The sequence below is a fragment of the Lupinus angustifolius genome, unplaced genomic scaffold, assembly GCF_001865875.1.
Source record: "Lupinus angustifolius cultivar Tanjil unplaced genomic scaffold, LupAngTanjil_v1.0 Scaffold_473, whole genome shotgun sequence".
Classification (NCBI taxonomy): domain Eukaryota; kingdom Viridiplantae; phylum Streptophyta; class Magnoliopsida; order Fabales; family Fabaceae; genus Lupinus; species Lupinus angustifolius.
Window position 1 is genome coordinate 44,304 of NW_017727857.1, and position 18,633 is coordinate 62,936.

At 36.0% G+C, this 18,633-nt stretch overlaps 2 protein-coding genes across 2 annotated transcripts; one reads left to right on the forward strand and one right to left on the reverse strand.

Moving 5' to 3' along the window:
* Positions 1 to 4,996: 4,996 nt before the first annotated feature.
* Positions 4,997 to 6,344, reverse strand: LOC109341490. Its single transcript, XM_019579420.1, has one exon. It carries the CDS (start codon positions 6,166 to 6,168, stop codon positions 5,185 to 5,187), a length of 984 nt encoding a protein of 327 aa, XP_019434965.1. The 5' UTR covers positions 6,169 to 6,344; the 3' UTR covers positions 4,997 to 5,184.
* A 5,157-nt stretch (positions 6,345 to 11,501) lies between these two features.
* Positions 11,502 to 13,884, forward strand: LOC109341488. The gene is made up of 2 exons (XM_019579418.1): positions 11,502 to 13,026; positions 13,196 to 13,884. The coding sequence occupies exons 1-2, from the start codon at positions 11,502 to 11,504 to the stop codon at positions 13,882 to 13,884; spliced, it is 2,214 nt and encodes a 737-aa protein (XP_019434963.1).
* The last annotated feature ends 4,749 nt before the right edge of the window (positions 13,885 to 18,633 follow it).

Below are 18,633 nucleotides of genomic sequence, written 5' to 3' on the forward strand. Positions count from 1 at the left end.
TCAACAAAAAAATGAAATAATATTTAACTCAGATTGTAAGGTATGATGCGGTGTCGGACGTAAGGGCTACACTTCACTTCCTTATGATTTTATTTTTTAAATAAAAAACAAAAATTCGAATTTCTTAACCAAGTTTTAATATGAGATGCGATATTGGACGTAAGGGCTATGCTTCGCTCATGTCTTTTTTTCAAAAAAAAGAATTTAAACTTTACTATTTTTAATAAATAAAATTAACCCAACCAAATAAACTTTTTATACCTAAAGAACTACGTAAGCTTTGATTCCCTTAATAGGGATACGTAGGACCGGGGTCATTCTTGTCAGGCACAATAATAAAAACAATTTGTTTTCTTCATAATAAATAATTAATCAATCACACAATTAAATAAAATAATAATAACACAATTAATAATCCATGCAATATAATAGGGTACCGTTCAAACAGGCAACTAGGGTGCTAATACATTCCCTAAGGTGTAATCGACTCCCGAACCTAGATATCAAAGTCCAAGGCCCAATGTGATTGGGCCAAAAGATTTTTCTACATTTTTTGACTGAAAAAAAATGTAGTGGCGACTCTAATAAGTTCGTGCAACCGAAAATCGGGGCGCGACAAGTCTGTTGTTGCTATGTCCACAATTGAAGCAGAGTACATGGCAGCTGGTGAAGCTTCTAAGGAAGTCTTGTGGCTTATGGGGCTAGTAAATGAGTTAGGCATTGAGCAAGGTGGAGTTCTGCTGCATTGTGAAAGTCAGAGTGCTATCTTCTTGGCAAAGAACTAGGTATATCATGCTAGGACCAAACATATTGATGTGAGATTTCACAAGATCAGAGAGTTGGTAGCTTGTGGGCAGATACTATTGCAGAAGGTTCACACTTCAGAAAATGCAGCTGATATGTTAACCAAACCGGTTACCGTGGACAAGTTCAGGCATTGCCCGAGCTTGCTGAACATTCACTGATGCTGGACTATGGAGCGCCCCCAACCCAATAGCGGAAGATGGAGATTGATGATATTCGCCAAGGTGGTGATTGTTGTGCAATGACTCATATCTCTAGATAACAGCAATACAAGTTATGGGCTTGGGCTGATGTAAATGGGTTGGGGTAGAGGACTATATATATGGATGTTATGTAAACCTAATGTAACAAGAAGAAGAATAGTAAAACACTAATCCTTATTCTCTGATAATATATAGTGATAGCCACTCAACACTCCCGGGGACGTATGCACAATTGGTCGAACCTCGTTACCAAATCTTTTGTGTTATTCTCTTATCTCTATCCTCTTTACTATTTGATTCTTCACTTGTTCCCAACAAGAATTGGTAAGTATCAAGACTAGAGACCAATATTGAGCCATTTCATTTTCTTTAGGGATTTAATTGGGACTTAATATTTTATTTAGAGACTAAAATATTTAATTTTAATTGTTTCAGTTTGAAAATTACACCCCCATGGAGACAAATATTAGGCCACGCCCTAGTAGAGCACCTTCTTTGAGGACGCAACATTCAAGCCAACAACAATAGATCCAAGCAAAATCCACTCCAACCTCAATTCACACCAGCAAATGCTGTGGGGAAATGGTAGTAATATCTTCTGCAACACCTCCAATCCAACACCAATAAACTACTCATTCTTTTATGTTCATACCCACCCCTAGTTTCATACCACTGGGATCTACAATCAAAGATACTAACAAGAAATGATAGCTGATTTTATTGGCTGACATATTTTGTTAAAATCATTGTTTGTTTTGATGGAAATATTGTAATGGATACGATAAAAGTGTTTGTAGTGGATATATACAATGCCTTGTTTTTAGTCACAGTTCATTATATAATGGATACAATAAGGTATTTGTATTAACTTATCTTACTCTATAAATGATACTTTATGTATGTTTTATTTAGTTAATTACACTCATTGGCTGTATCCTTGCTATTTTTAAATATAAAAAATATTGCTCAAAATAATTGCATTTCGTTAATAATAACTTTTAAATAAATAAACATCACTTACTACAATATTCATTGCACAAAAAAAAATGGTCTACTTCAAAAGACAAATACTTATAACATTAACGACACATACAACATTGAATATATTACTTTTCTAAACCATATCACATATTCTTTTATCATCATTTGATTTTTTACATTAGCTTTCAACTCATCCATAAAAAAACGGGTATGAATGAGTGGCAAACTGTCTCCCTTCATTATTTGGCTTCTTTCCCATCTTCAAGCTACATAAAAAATTCACACAATATTAGTGTCCCTCCTAAAATACAATTAACATATCAACATGTAAAAAATAAAAACTATTAAATACTGAAATGCAATAATATTTACCTTGAAATATGGACAGTCATATAACTTCTTCTTTGGGCTATTATATTTTTTTATAAGTAAACAACAACAACTATATTGCAATTATACATTGGAGGAGAAAACCTTTGACACTATAGTCTACTAGCCACACTAGAACTGCCATGCGTGCTCACAACAACACTATAGTCTACTAGCCACATTGAAATTTGAACATTCTTGGCCATAACTTTTGACGACATATTCATTTGCCATTTGAGTTTCAATTTTTTTGGCAGAATTCGATTTGGGCCAGGGTTTGAGGTTATGTTTCGAGTTTTGAGATAAAGTTCAATCTTATAACTCCTATGAGGATCCGACGAATTTAGGGGTGCACATTCGTGGTTTAGGGTTGAAAAAATGGGTATCATAAAACTCTTCCTTCTTTTATGTGTTTAAGGAAAATAATGACACAAACGGTGCCTATTTGTGCCTATTTTGTTTATAAAATAATTACTTACCAAAACAAAATTGTTTCCATTATTGGGTAACATGATTTCCACGTGGAAAATCGAAGAATATCCACATGTATACAAAACATGACACATCAACCACTTTTTTACCCTTAATAAATGCAGGTTGATGGAAGGACTAATATGGGTCACCGTTTACAAAACCTTCAGTTATTAGTTATGTTGGGATAGCTTGATTCCATCAGATAAAAGGAAAGTATTTTATAAAGACCAATAAATCTTCAATCAATGTATTTTTCCTTTAAATATTGCTCACAATACTCATAATATGTGGAGATTCTCTCTATTTATTTCTCTATAGTTTTTTTTTATATTTCTATAATCTTAATATCGTAGGCATATTATTCAATGACTAACATTCTCTCAATTACCTAAGGAAATAGAATGTATCTCCACTATGTTGGCATGGTATATAATATTATCCTTAAAAATCACATCTATGACAAGAAGTAACAATGACACATCTATGTTTTTTAGCCAAAATCTGAGTAAATATCAAAAGTTGTCTTTATATTATAAACTTGATACATTTTATGGATGGTGAGTAGTATACTTGGGGCGATTATTTGCCTCACTAGCATAAACACCCTCCTTTTTCTCACAAAACCAAATAGTGAACATATAGTAGACATTGGAATGACCCTGTAGGTAGAAACACAAAAAAATTGAAGATTTATCTAAAGGAAAAATACATTGATTGAAGATTTATTGGTCTTTATAAAATACTTTCCTTTTATCTAATGGAATCAAGCTATCCCAACATAGACAATTTTTTTGTTTACTTTTATGTTATTTTTTGGTTACTCAACATAGACAATTTACCATAAGAACCTTTGAATATAACTAAAATTAATTTATTGTAATTATTGTAATTTTATTTGAAATGCAACTATTAGGCTTCTATTAGAAACTAAGATAAGCAATGGCATCATATTGGAGTATTTGCAAATGATTTGGATCAGTTTTTAGTTTTTAGACAAAAAATAATATGGTTCGAAGACATAAATATAACACACAGTCTAGGCCGGTTTGGTTGATTTATATTAAGAAATTTGATTCAAAATTTATATGCAGTATCGATCCGGTTTGGCTAATAATTTTTTAATAACAAAAATAATAAGTCTAAGACACTTTCAAAGTGTCAGGTTCGCATACAAATACATGATTTCAAAGTGTCAAGTTCACATACAAAAATCAATAAGTCTACTACAAGACTCCTAGTGTCAAGTGCAATATACACAACCATTTAATTGAACATTAATAATATTAATTTAAATTAGAAAAATACAACAAAATTAGAAACAATGAGAAAATAAAACACTAGGAAAACAACATCACTAACATACCATCATAATTTTAGATTTAGAAATGAAATAATCTTGTATTTTTGTGCATGTGTAATTAATATTGATTTGGTCTCGTTTCTGAAATTGGAACCAAAAATCAATCTGGACCGCTCAGCTTTATAAAAACCAGTCCAACATGGTCCAGACAATTTTGATATTTTGCGGCTTCGGTTTTGTTGGTTGGTTTCCAGTTTCTTTTTTGGATTGACCTGAATCTAAATACTAATATCATCGACCTTCCATCAACCTTAAAAGTAAACAAAAAAATTGTATATGTTGGGATAGCTTGATTCCATTAGATAAAAGGAAAGTATTTTATAAAGACCAATAAATCTTCAATCAATGTATTTTTCCTTTAAATATTGCTCGCAATACTCATAATATGTGGAGATTCTCTCTATTTATTTCTCTATAGTTTTTTTTTTTATATTTCTATAATCTTAATATCGTAGGCATATTATTCAATGACTAACATTCTCTCAATTACCTAAGGAAATAGAATGTATCTCCACTATGTTGGCATGGTATATAATATTATCCTTAAAAATCACATCTATGACAAGAAGTAACAATGACACATCTATGTTTTTTAGCCAAAATCTGAGTAAATATCAAAAGTTGTCTTTATATTATAAACTTGATACATTTTATGGATGGTGAGTAGTATACTTGGGGCGATTATTTGCCTCACTAGCATAAACACCCTCCTTTTTCTCACAAAACCAAATAGTGAACATATAGTAGACATTGGAATGACCCTGTAGGTAGAAACACAAACAACTAGAAAAGAAAATATATTTGGTGTCCCAGATCCTATCTCATGCCAATGAAAACGTTTTTTGTCAATTAAAAAGTTTAAACATTCATTATCATTTGGCGGGACAAGATTTGAGATAAGATTTGGGACAACACGTATCTGTTGAGTATAAATAAAGTTGTATAAGTATTATTATTACTCTGCATTTATGAGATATCTCCAACCCATCATTCTCATGCAGTTTGTGCTGCTGCTAAGAAAGCATTAAAATCTTCTCTAGCTTTTCTCAAACGTGGACTAATGCAAAAAGATGGTGAGGATGGGCATGATAATGGAGAAGATGGAGAAAACTGAACATGGCGAGATGGTGATTCTGATTTTCTAGTATTGGCCTTAGCAGAACCGTTCTTCAGAATCCCTTTAATGTCTTTATCAAAGACAAAAGATGCAGCATTTGTAGAATATACTTCATTCATACTATTGCATTTCTTCAATTCCAATGGCAGAACAAAGTTAGGGTTAGTGGATTCTCCTTCACTCTCATAGTGCATAGCTGAAGAAGCCCAAGAACCACATTCAAATTTTTCCACAGAAACTGTTCTAGTTATCACAACAGTTTCCCTTTGTGGTTCTTCTTTTCTAGGTTTATTTGACTTTTGTTTATTACCAAAGCCTGGTAAAAACAGGCAAAGAGCATTGCATCTAAACACATCATCTGGTGTTATTTGTCTCCTGTGCTTCATATTCTTAGCACTATCTTTCATAGCTTCTGTTTTGGAGATTTTACCTTCATACTTCTTTTCATGCTCAACTAATTCATTAAGCATAGTCAACCAATGATCAAGTTCATTTGAAGGTGCACATGTTCTTCTTTCACCAAATGACTTACTCTTTCTTAAGTGAACTTCTTGTACCATATTCTTATCCTCGAGAGCCAAGTTACCACCTTTGCATTGTGATTCAAGGCTCTCACCTTCTGCTTTCTTCTTGGAAAGAGCCGAATCGAGCCGAGGCGAAGTAATCTCTGAATTTGGGAGACTTAAGCTTAGGAATTTTTTCCTTGGAGGTTGTAGTGTTGGAGGGTGCAAATTGGTGGCTGCAGAAGTTGTGATAACTGGTTGAAGCATAGTGGTGTCAAAGAACCTTTGTTTAGTAGAAGATTCTCTTAATGACAATGGATCAACCACAATCTGCTTTTCTTTTTGAAAGCTATCCATGATTGAAATTCTTGCTCTACCACAATCAATTCTTGATAGAATGAATGATTTTTTGTTAATAAAAATGAATATCTATATCAAGAACTCAACATTGGGCTTGTGGAATTTCAGAAGATAGATGAATACTTATAAAGAAGAGACATAGAGTGTAAATAATGTGTAGCATGCTAACAAGTACAACCACATATTAGTAGTGATGGCCATGTTCTCTGTCTGCTATAGTTAATTATATATTTTTTGTTTTTTCCCAATGGGTATCTATTGACTTTTTGTACAAGGATAAATAAGAAATTGATGATAATAATGGTTAATTTTCCCTTTATTCTAAAATATATAGCTCATGCAGAACATGATCAATTTAGTATGTAAATCACAAGAGGAACTTCAAACGTGCTGGTATCAACATAAAAAATAAAGTCATCATAAGTCAAAGCATTTAAAAGAGAAAAAATATGTATATACCAACAATGTATAAGTTTGATTTATTGTTACGACATTATTTATTTTTAATTACTATAGACTTTTAAAAAGTATAAATCAATAGTTAACGATATACTGATTATAAATAAATCTTTACACTAATAATACATAAATATTAGACTCAAAGAAGAGAATTAGGAGGAAGTACAACTAATATTTAAGTCAAACATACATTCACAGATATAAAATAGACTATATAACAAACATACTGCACAAAACTTTCGATGGCAACGAATAAAAGCTTTTCTTTCAGGAGCATCTTTAGCAAAATGATAAATTTCGTTATGTATTTTAATTTTTAAGTAACTAACAAAATGAACTGAACATTGTCATGTACTAATTCATGTTCACATGGTTAAATATTTTGTCGACTTTGGACGAAATACTGGTTCCTATTATAGCAAACTAGCAATCTTAAAAGAACTGCTGAAGTATGTAATACCTATAAAGCAGGGAAATATAGCTCCATAGCCCTGCAAGTGAAAAAACTTCCTCAGTAGAAAGATCATATTTGATTTGATTACAGCATAGTATTTATACGTAAGTCTTATTTTATCACTTTCTCTTATAATTTTTCTTGAGATTTTGTCTTCTTCTTGGAGTTGGACTGCCTTCAATGTGATATGTTTCACGTATGAGGCTTCTACCAATCTCATTTACACATGTCCAAATCACATGAGGTAAAGTTCTACCATCTTTTCTATAATAAGAAATATTCTAACTTTCTCTCTAATACATTTATTTCTAATCTTATTTTGTCTAGTGTGTTTACTCATCCAACACAACGTTCTCATTTCCGCTACATGGAGTCTATTTTATTGTTGACATTTTATCGTCCAATATTCAATCTCATATGACATTGTTTGTCTTATATTCGTGCGATTAAACTTACCCTAAAGTTTGAATGATACTTTTTTATCACAAATGACACCTAAAACACTCCACTATCTTGTATGATTGACCTAAGATACTGTTGGGTTTATTTAAGTGTGAAGTCCCACATTGGATATGTAGGGAGGAGTGAAAGAAGGAAAGACCCATGGAACTAATGCCTTAAGGTTTTGGTTCAAGACGTGGTGTCTCACTTGTGACTCTTCACTCTTCCCATACCCATGTAACAATGGAACTCCCCGGTGGTTGGAGGCTCCCCGGTCATAGTCTGGTCCAACAAGTGGTATCAGAGCCGGTGGTTCGGCTGGGACATGGTGGACTCAAGGGGGAGCGGACCGGAAAGGGTGTGGTACCCACACTTGAGGGGGAGATTGTTGGGTTTATTCAAGTGTGAAGTCCCACATTGGATATGTAGGGAGGAGTGAAAGAAGGAAAGACCCATGGAACTAATGCCTTAAGGTTTTGGTTCAAGACGTGGTGTCTCACTTGTGACTCTTCACTCTTCCCATACCCATGTAACAATGGAACTCCCCGGTGGTTGGAGGCTCCCCGGTCATAGTCTGGTCCAACAGATACCTAAATCTAGTGACTTGTGGTATGATATGATCCACAATCTTTACCTCTGCAGTAGAGTTTGTTTGCCTCTTGCTAAACTTATACTCCATATGCTTTGTCTTACTTCGACTTATACAAAACTCATGTGCTTCTAAAACTTATCTCCATATTTATAATCTCCCATTTAATTCATGTCTTGAGTTTCACACTAAGACAATATCATCCGCAAAATTGGTTCTTAGATATGCTTAGTGAGCACATCCAAGACCAATGTAAACAAGGAGGTGCTCAATGTTGACCCTTGACATAGTCCTATGAAAATAGGAAAATCTTTTGAGACCCCATCTTGTGTTTTCACTTTCATCTTGACCTTATCATACATAACCTTGATTATTAAAGTATAGGCAATGTGAATACCTTTCTTCTCTAGAGCATTCCACAAAACCTCTCTAGGAACATTATCATATGTCTTCTCCAAATAAATGAATACCAAGTGTAAGTCTCTTTGGTTCTTCGATATTTGTCCATCAACTGTCATAGCAAGTATATAGCGCCCATGGTCGACCTCCCACATAAAATTGATTTCCACTAATATTCGTCTCTTGTCTCAACCCCGACTCAATTATCCTATCCAAATAGCTTCATTGTTTTTAAGTACCAAAATGATCATACATTACTTACTGTGGCACTTTAACTCTTTAATCCACTTAAATTAATGGTTTTATGCTCTTAAGTAATATAAACTTTTTAAATGGTTAAATATCATCATTGAACTGTTTGTGTAGGGTTAAACTAGAGGAATGGCTGAAAAAAACTATGTTTCTGGGCAAAGATCGATTAGGCTCAGCGCAGGAATCAGGCTCAGCGGATCACACAGTAGTTGAGACTTGCGCTCAACGCCAAAGCCACACTAAATTGAAGAAGACATGCGCTAATCATAAATCCCATGTTGGGCATATTTGATCAAGAATTTAAAAAATTAGCTATTGTTTTATATATGCTAAGCGTGAAGCCTACGCTTAGTGCAAATTGAAAGTGCCCTTAGCGCATATGGTGCGCTCAACACAAGTTTTGCGCTGAAATGTCGAGCTTGGCTATTCAAAGCATTGTGTTAAGCGAATAGGCGGTACACTAAGTGTGGAAGCCAGATTTCAGACACTATTTAAATGGGTCTAACTCGAGTTACTACTTACACACTTCGGGCAATACGTTGAAATATAGTATTTTCTGAGTTTTTAAGAGAGTTTAACTCATTTAAGTCTTGAGAACTAAGTATAAGTACTAGAGGAGTTAATCTATGCTCGTTGAGAGTGGTTCTATCACTCAATGAGTTGTATTTTATCCTGATTTTACTTGTATTTCGTGACCATGAGTAGTTAAGTTCCTTATTTGTTGAGATTGAATGCAATACGAGCTTGATGTATGTATATTAATTCAGTTTATATTAATTCATGAATTTTTTATTCCATTGAGTTATATATATGCTCAATGCTTACTTTAAGTTTGATCATCTTATTGTATGTTTTGTGAATGAAATTCTCTAAGAAATACTTGCATAATTTTAACATTGGATACCTTAACATTTGGTAATAACTACTAGAGATAGATTTATATCAAAATGACATCATTTCATGCATGTTGTTGTATTAGTTACTAGACATAGAGCTAATTCGACAACTTCATAACTCTCAAACTTATTAACATGTACTACTAGACATAGATGTATGTTTAACAGTTCATATATCTTCATCTTGATAATTTAGTTGCTAGACAGAGCTACTATAATAAACTATCTTCATATATCTTCATCTTGTTTCACATGCATAGACTATTAGACATAAAGATGTGATTTTGTGAGTCATAGTTCTTCATCTTGTGTATAAAGTTACTAGATGAAGAAATAATTTGATTAACATATTAGGTTTTAGTACATTTGAGATCACTTGTGTGGAAGAATCATTACTAAGTGAATTTGTGTTACTGAATTTTGTGTGTATATTGATAGCAAGTAGAAAGTACGATCCTAACATCTTTTATTAAAGTATTACAATCTTGTTTCATCAATCACAAACCCTTTTGAAAAATAGCTTAGAATAATAATCATTAGTTGAAAGGTTATTATCTAGCAAGTCCTTGTGAATACGAGAACTTACTCATGTTACTTGTTTGTGACACCATTGGTGATTCCAATACCAATTTTTCACTTAGCAAAATAGTGTCGTTGTCAGGACTTGCATCTATATTGTTAGCATAAAATTATTGTTTGTTATTTTAAGTTTTTAATTTGTGTTTTACCTTTGTTGATTTAATTGCTTTGACATTCTGACCTGCTCTTGTAATGTGTTAATTATTGTGTATGTGAGGTAGAATTTCGGAGGAACAACTAGCCTTTGATTTGGAAATTGAACCATCGCATTGAGAAACAACAGCCGAACAAGGATGCAGTGATAACTTGCTGGACAGAGGGAACAACAAGGCGAAAATTCTAGCATTTTACAGCCTAGAGTGAAGGAGGACCATCAAGAGGAAGCTATGGATAATGAGCAAAACCCAAACCCCATAGGTGGTTTAGAAGGTATGAATTTTAATAATTATAATGATGCACCGATCTTCCGATTAATTTGGAGTCGCCTATTGAACAATAAGCATGAATCACATGCTCCCTTGGGGCTCAAGCAACCAACATAAAACAACACTTCGCCACAAACTGACCGAGACAAGCACAAGCACAATGTAACACATGGGCTTGACCATAGGGACAAAGCCTTGATGCATCAGGAAGACAAGGTCTTGATGCATCAGGAAGATCAGACAAGGCAGGGCAAGAGCCAGGCAAAGCAGGACAACACAGACCAGGCAAGGCAGGGCACGCGCCAGGCAAGGCAGGGCACGCGCCAGGCAAGGCTAGGCACGGGCCAGGAAAGGCAAGGCACAGACCGAGCAAGACAAGGCATGGTCCAGGCGAGGAATGACATGGTGCAGAAACCAGATTAGCCAACCTTGGCTTCTTATGATGTTTTTGGTTAAGCTTTTATGTAATCCTATATAATTCAGTTTTAGGCCTATTTGTTAGTTAATATTATTGGGGTATTAAGGGAATGAACAAAGATTAATTAGTTAAGTTTGTTAGGAAACATTGGGATAGCTTGCATCACAAGCAATAGTTTGTATAAGTATAAAAGGAACATTATGACTCCAAATTAATCAATGAAAACAAGAGGTATTATTCAGAATACTCAAGCAATATGGTATCAAGAGCTATGATTGCGCATCCCTCTCTTTAAACAACTCTTGGTCAAGAAATCTGAACAAAGATCAGCAAAAGGCTTGCCATATGGACAAGAACCCTGACCAAGAATTCAAGAAATAATTCAATCACACATTCAAGAAAAGGCAAGACAGAAGCAATGGCACAAGCACTAAACACAACACCAGATCAGGATCTGCAATTGAGCATAACCAACCTTGACATTCAACACAACCCCTACTATTTCCATCCAGGAGAAAATCCAGGGGCAATCCTAACAACACCACCTCTAGATAGGAGCAACTATCACTTATGGAGCAGAGCTATGAGAAGAGAATTATCCTCAAAGAATAAACTCAAATTTGTGAATGGGACAATCAGTGCACCAAGCCCATCCACACCAGAATATGACATATGGGATAGGTGCAACAACATGGTTGTCTCATGGATAACAAGAAGCATCTCCCAACCAATTGCACAAAGCATTGTGTACATTGACAATGCTCGAGATCTATGGGTTGATCTCAAGGACAGATTCTCCAAGGGAGATTATTTCAGAACTTCAGACTTGATCAAGGAGCTACATTCCATGAGGCAAGGTGATAGAACAATCTCCAACTACTTCACTGAAATGAAAACTTTATGGGAGTATCTTGAATCATTGAGGCCAATACCCACCTGCACTTGCATAGTAAGATGTAATTGTGGAATGATCACGATGATAAAGGATCAGAGGGAGAATGGGTATGTAATTTGTTTCCTGAAAGGGTTGAATGATGAGTTCAACACAACAAAGACTCAAATCTTGCTCATGGAACCACTACCTCAGATGAATAAAGCCTTCTCTCTATTAATCCAACAAGAAGGACATATAATTGAGAAATCACCAAAAGCTCTCATAAATTTTACAAATGAGAGATCAACAAACAAGTATGATAATGCACCTCAATGGAGGACAAGACAAAGTGGACAAAGAAGTGGCTTTATGCAAGGCAGAGGAAGAAGCACAAGTAGAGGATTCAACAATCAAAGGGGCAATGGAATCAAGGTCTGCACCTTCTGTGGCAGAGAGAGACACACCATAGATACATGTTATTTCAAACATGGATTCCCACCAAATCCTCAACAATCAAGAACAAGGCAAGAAGTGGGATTAGTCAACACAACTGGTGCTGAACTTGCACATAAGAAGGATGTTGAGCTAGAGGCACTTCTAAGCAATGTCGAAGGAAGCAAATTCCACTTTGGTGTTGAGCAATATGAGCAATTGGCAACCTTACTCAAAAGCATCAACAAGTCAAATGGAGTTCACAGTGTAAATCAACCCACAGTGGATCCCACCAATGCACAACAAGGTAACAAAGACAAGGATGAACATCCTCAATCGGGTAACAACATATACTGGATGATGGACACATGGGCCACAAATCATGTGTGCCCTGACCTGTCCATTTTCAATATTCACCACAACATTAAGCCAATCACCATTGGCCTTCCAAATGGCAACACAGTGTTGGCAAAGATATCAGGGACAGTAGATCTTACTGACTCATTGATATTGCATAATGTTCTCTATGTGCCAGAGTTTAATTTCAACTTGATTTCCATTCATAAGCTGACTAACTCCTTGCACTGCAAACTAATCTTTGACAGAATGATTAAAGCCATAAGGAGTGATAATGGAAGTGAGTTCAATATGCCAACTCTTTATAGTTCCAATGGCATACTTCACCAAACCTCTTGTGTAGAAACTCCTCAACAAAACTCAGTAGTAGAAAGGAAGCATAGACACCTCCTAAATGTCACCAGAATTCTTATCTTTCAATCCAAGTTAATCATTCTGGACCTATGCAGTGCAACATGCCACTTACCTCATAAACAGGCTCCCAAGTCACATTCTTCAAGATAAGTCACCTTATGAACTCTTACACAACAAGCCACCCAACCTTATGGAATTGAAGGTCTTTGGATGTTTATCTTTTGCATCCACTCTTGCTCAACACAGGTCCAAGCTTGACCCAAGGGCAAGAAAATGCATATACTTACTGAACAAGCCAGGCACAAAGGGCTATGTTCTGTTTGACCTTCAAAACAGAGAGATTTTCACCTCTAGGAATGTAGTCTTCCATGAACATATGTTCCCTTATGAGGCATCCAATGACACCACTCAAGAAGAAATGTTCACTGATACCTTAGGGCCACTTGATCAACCAATACACTACACACCTCAACCATTGGGCACCAACATAAGTCATGATGCACAGGGTGAAGACAACATAGAGGCTGGTCTTTCTAACCAAGACACATCAAACAACAACACCTCACCTAACCATCTTAGGAGGTCTAGTCGTCCAAGGCAGGCACCAACCTACCTACAAGACTTTCATTGCAATTTGTCCTTACACAAAACTTTAGTCAAAGATGTGCACCACCCCCTCTCATCTGTCCTGTCTTACAACTCCATTTCACCAAATCACCTAAAACATGTCATCTATATTACTACAAATGAGCCTAGATTCTACCACCAAGCCATTAAGAGATAAAGGCTATGCAAGACGAACTGAATGCCCTTGAACTAAACAAAACTTGGTCTCTTGTTGACCTTCCAACAAATAAGAAACCTATAGGTTCTAAGTGGATATACAAAATCAAGTATAACTCAGATGGCTCAATAGAAAGGTATAAGGCTAGATTAATAGCAAAGGATTATGACCAGACCGAGGGCATTGATTTTTTGGACACCTTTGCTCCAGTAGTCAAGCTAACCACTATTAGATTACTCCTTGCCATAGCAGCCTCAAAAAACTGGATTGTTCACCAGTTAGATGTCAATAATGCTTTCCTTCGTGGAGAGCTAAGTGAGGATGTCTATATGGAAATACCACAAGGAGTAGTATGCAGGGCACGAAACAAAGTTTGCAAACTTCATAAGTCCCTGTATGGACTAAAGCAGGCATGAAGGCAATGGTTTACTCGGTTAACCAAAGCCCTTGTCTCATTGGGATACACACAATCCCACCATGATCACTCCTTGTTCACCAAAGCCTTGGGTTTCAAATTTACAGCTTTGCTTATATATGTTGATGATTTAGTATTAGCAGGAAATGATTTGCATGAAATATCATCTGTTAAAAATTGTTTACATGAAAATTTCAAGATCAAAGACCTTGGCATTATAAAATACTTTCTTGGATTGGAAGTTTCTAGATCTGTTGCACGTATCACCCTATGTCAAAGAAAGTATGCACTGGATATCTTGTCAGATACAGGATTCTTGGCTTCTAAGCCTGCTCCAACACCAATCATCAAGACAACAAAGCTACATCAAGATGACTCCTCACCTTACCATGATCCAGCTTCATACAGAAGACTTGTAGGAAGATTGATCTACTTAACCAATACAAGACCAGATTTAAGCTATGCTGTCCAACAAATAAGCCAATTCATGGCAAAGCCAACCATCATTCACCATCAAGCTCTGAGCAGAATTCTAAGGTATGTCAAAAGCAATCCAGGCCAAGGCTTGCTCTACTCTTCCACTTCTCCTCTGCAATTGAAGGTATTCAGTGACTCAGACTGGGCAGCATGCATTGACTCAAGGAAATCCATCAGTGGAGCTTGTGTGTTCTTAGGCAATTCCTTGGTTTCATGGAAGTCCAAGAAACAAACAACTGTGGCAAGATCATCTTCAGAGGCAGAATATCGAGCACTTGCAGCCACCTCATGTGAGATCCAATGGCTAACATACCTGCTCATCAACTTCCAGCTTCCATTCATCAAACCAGCATTACTATACTGTGACAACAATTCGGCAAAGCACATAGCAGCAAACTCAGTCTTTCACAAACGAACAAAGCACATTGACATTGATTGTCATGTGGTTCGTGAGAGACTCAATTCTAAACTCTTCCACCTTCTCCCAAATTCATACACAACAACAACTTGCCGACATTCTTACCAAATCTCTAGATCCTTCCCCTTTCCATTTCTTACTCAACAAACTTGGAGTAATTAATATATACTCTCCAGTTTGCGGGGGGATATTGAACAATAAACATGAATCACATGCTCCCTGGGGGCTCAAGCAACCAACACAAAACAACACTTCGCCACAAACTGACTGAGACAAGCACAAGCACAATGTAACACATGGGCTTGACCATAGGGACAAAGCCTTGATGCATCAGGAAGACAAGGTCTTGATGAATCAGGAAGATCAGACAAGGCAGGGCACGAGCCAGGCAAAGCAGGACAACACAAACCAAGCAAGGCAGGGCACGCGCCAAGCAAGGCAGGGCACGAGCCAGGCAATGCAATGCACGGGCCAGGAAAGGCAAGGCACAGACCGAGCAAGACAGGGCATGGCCCAGGCGAGGAATGGCATGGTGCAGAAATCAGATTAGCCAACCTTGGCTTCTTATGATGTTTGTGGTTAAGCTTTTATGTAATCCAATATAATTCAGTTTTAGGCCTATTTGTTAGTTAATATTATTGGGGTATTAAGGGAATGAACAAAGATTAATTAGTTAAGTTTGTTAGGAAACATTGGGATAGCTTGCATCACAAGCAATAGTTTGTATACGTATAAAAGGAGCATTATGACTCCAAATTAGTCAATGAAAACAAGAGGTATTATTCAGAATACTCAAGCAATACCACAACGTTTTTTGCGCTTGAAACGTAGAAAACTCTTAATTAATGCTCAATTTGGATAAAAATGGTCTTCGAATAGAGACTCTGAATTCGAGAGTCGATTACGGATCGGGGAAGGTATTAGCACCCCGTCCGCCCGTATTAAAACGATACCTTCGCTAATTACACATATTTTTATGTCCTTTAATACGTATTAACTTAAAATTCAATTAGTAAAACCGAATATTTTTTATATTTTTTATTTGTATCTGACAAGATGTTATCCTGCTCCTACGTATCCCCGGGTGCAATAGGGAAATCAAGACTACGTGTTGGAAAATTGTTTAGCTACTTTGGTTAATTGTTAGTGATTTAGAAAATATTTGTAGGTTTAGAAATATTAATTGGTCAGTATATAATTGCTTTGGGGTTCAATAAGATTAATAGTTTTAGAAACGGTGTAGGTCGTAGACATTCTCCTCATTTCCAAGGAAGTTAGAGACGACTCAAACCATAATCTCACTATAAAAAATCCCATAAAATTTATTTGATAAAATAGTTTTTAATTATTCTTACATATAGAATTTGGCAGGTAAAATAGTTTATTAATTATATATATAGAATTGATAGTTTAGAGACGGTGTTGGTTGTATACCTTCTTCTCATTTTTAGAGACAGCTCGAATCATAACCTTACTATAAAAATTCTATTAAAATAGTTTCTTAATTATTTATATATATATAGAATTTTGAATGGTAAAATAGTTTATTAATTCATATATATATATATATATATATGAATTTAATTTAATGTGGATGGGTATCCCTTCAAGAGCCCGAATGGTATGAATGGGCCTGAAAACCTTTTGGATCCAACAACTAAACAAATTTGTAAAAAAAAGCAAAAAATATAACAAAAGAAAGAATTAAAAGAAAAATTAATAAATACAAATTGCAAACTACAAGGGAATGACTTAATTTGGGCCATGGGTTATTTTCTTCTTCATTTCACGAGCTCCAGGGAGAAAATCCCTAATTCCCCATTTCACTTCTCATCTCCATCTATAGCAGCAAGGAATGATGACAATCTTGGTCCCGAACTAGTTGCGGTAATGACGAGCCTATGGTCGTGGCACTGAAGCATACCGCAGCGAAAAAGGTGGCGACATTTCCATACCCATAGAAGTTCTAATCTGTCTTTGCTGGATCCTGTTGATGCTCGAGGAGTCGAGGCTGTGATTCGTATCGAGGACTAGATGGTGGCGGGGATGGCGCACGGTGATGGCTTGCTATTCGGGTTGCATTTTTATGAATCCAAAGGGTTCTTTTGTATGAGTATATCTAGGGTTAAGGGTGATTTCAGGTATTCTCCTCTATGGTTTTGGGGCTCATTTCTGGCCAAGCCAATTCATTCATTGTGGATAGCTTCTGTATTGGGGATGACTATGGCTATCTCCCCTTCCTATGTTAGGCCAAGTCGGTCTAGGCTTTCAAAGGACATAGAAATGTCTTTCAAGATGTTTCAGTCACCGTATGTATTTCATTTGATATATATGACATAAATTAGATTGATGTGTACTTGTTTACAACTGTTTAGATGAATATATGTATCTACTTTGATGCTCCGAACACATGATGGATAAGAACATTTTCCTGTTTATAATTGCTTGAATGAGAGGAATGAATGGATTACCTGGAGGTATACCTTTAGCCTTTTCTGTTTAAACGCCAATCTCCTGTTCCTGGTTTCTTGTTCTGTTTTGTGTTTCAAGATTTTCCACACTGTTCTCTACTGCCAACTTGGTCTTTCGGTTGTTGATACCTCTATGTGATTTCTTTTTCTCACTGTTTTCAGTGTCTGTTGCTCTGCGTGTATATGGGTTTGTGTGAGCCTCTCTTGTTTATTACTGATATGTATACTCTTCTCCCTGATTGTTATGATCCTATGTATGAGCTTTTTCTCTGATCTTTGTATATCCCTGTATGTTTGTGTGTATCCCCTTTTTATACTGATCATATGGCACTGCCTCTGACTCTTTGCTTCTCATTAATCAATCCAACATAGTAAGCAATTGCAGCATGAGTAGCTATTTGTGTTACAGGGTCAGTTAACCCGTCACCAATAGCCAACCCAGCCAAATTCACTTTCTTAGAAGCATGTAATATCTCATTTTTCTTCAATATATAATACTCTATTGCAGGAACATACTTCCCAGCATAGCTTTCACCAGTTATATAAATAGGCCTAGACTTGAAAAGAGGATCAAGCTTAACAAATCTTGTTATAGCAACAAAAAAAGGTGTTTCGCGATGCCGTTCTGATCTGTTGGAATCTCTTCTGGTGTTGAGGCAATACTGAAACCACTTCCAATGGGATTATCAAGAAAAAGAAGGCCAAATCTCCTGTTCCGAGAACCAGGGTTAGGTTGAAGGGTGAGGGATTTGGTGACGCGCCAGGGACCAAGTTCATAGAAGTTGGCAATTATGGAAGAGCATCATGGGCCACCTTGGAGCCAAATAACAAGAGGGGTTTGAGAAAGTGGTGAAGTGGATTTTTGGGCTTCATATAATGTGTAGAAATTGGAGGAACTTGAAGTGGATTTTATTGGTAAGTAACCAGATTTTTTGGGAAGGGCTTATTTGGGGAACAGATTGGTTGAT

Excerpts from the sequence above, each read along its gene's own strand:
- LOC109341490 (XM_019579420.1), bottom strand. The coding sequence starts at position 6,168 with ATGGATAGCTTTCAAAAAGAAAAGCAGATTGTGGTTGATCCATTGTCA.
- LOC109341488 (XM_019579418.1), top strand. The coding sequence starts at position 11,502 with ATGGCACAAGCACTAAACACAACACCAGATCAGGATCTGCAATTGAGC. Across the intron at positions 13,027-13,195 it reads CATAAGGAGTGATAATGGAA|TGCAACATGCCACTTACCTC; the intron begins GTGAGTTCAATA and ends GGACCTATGCAG.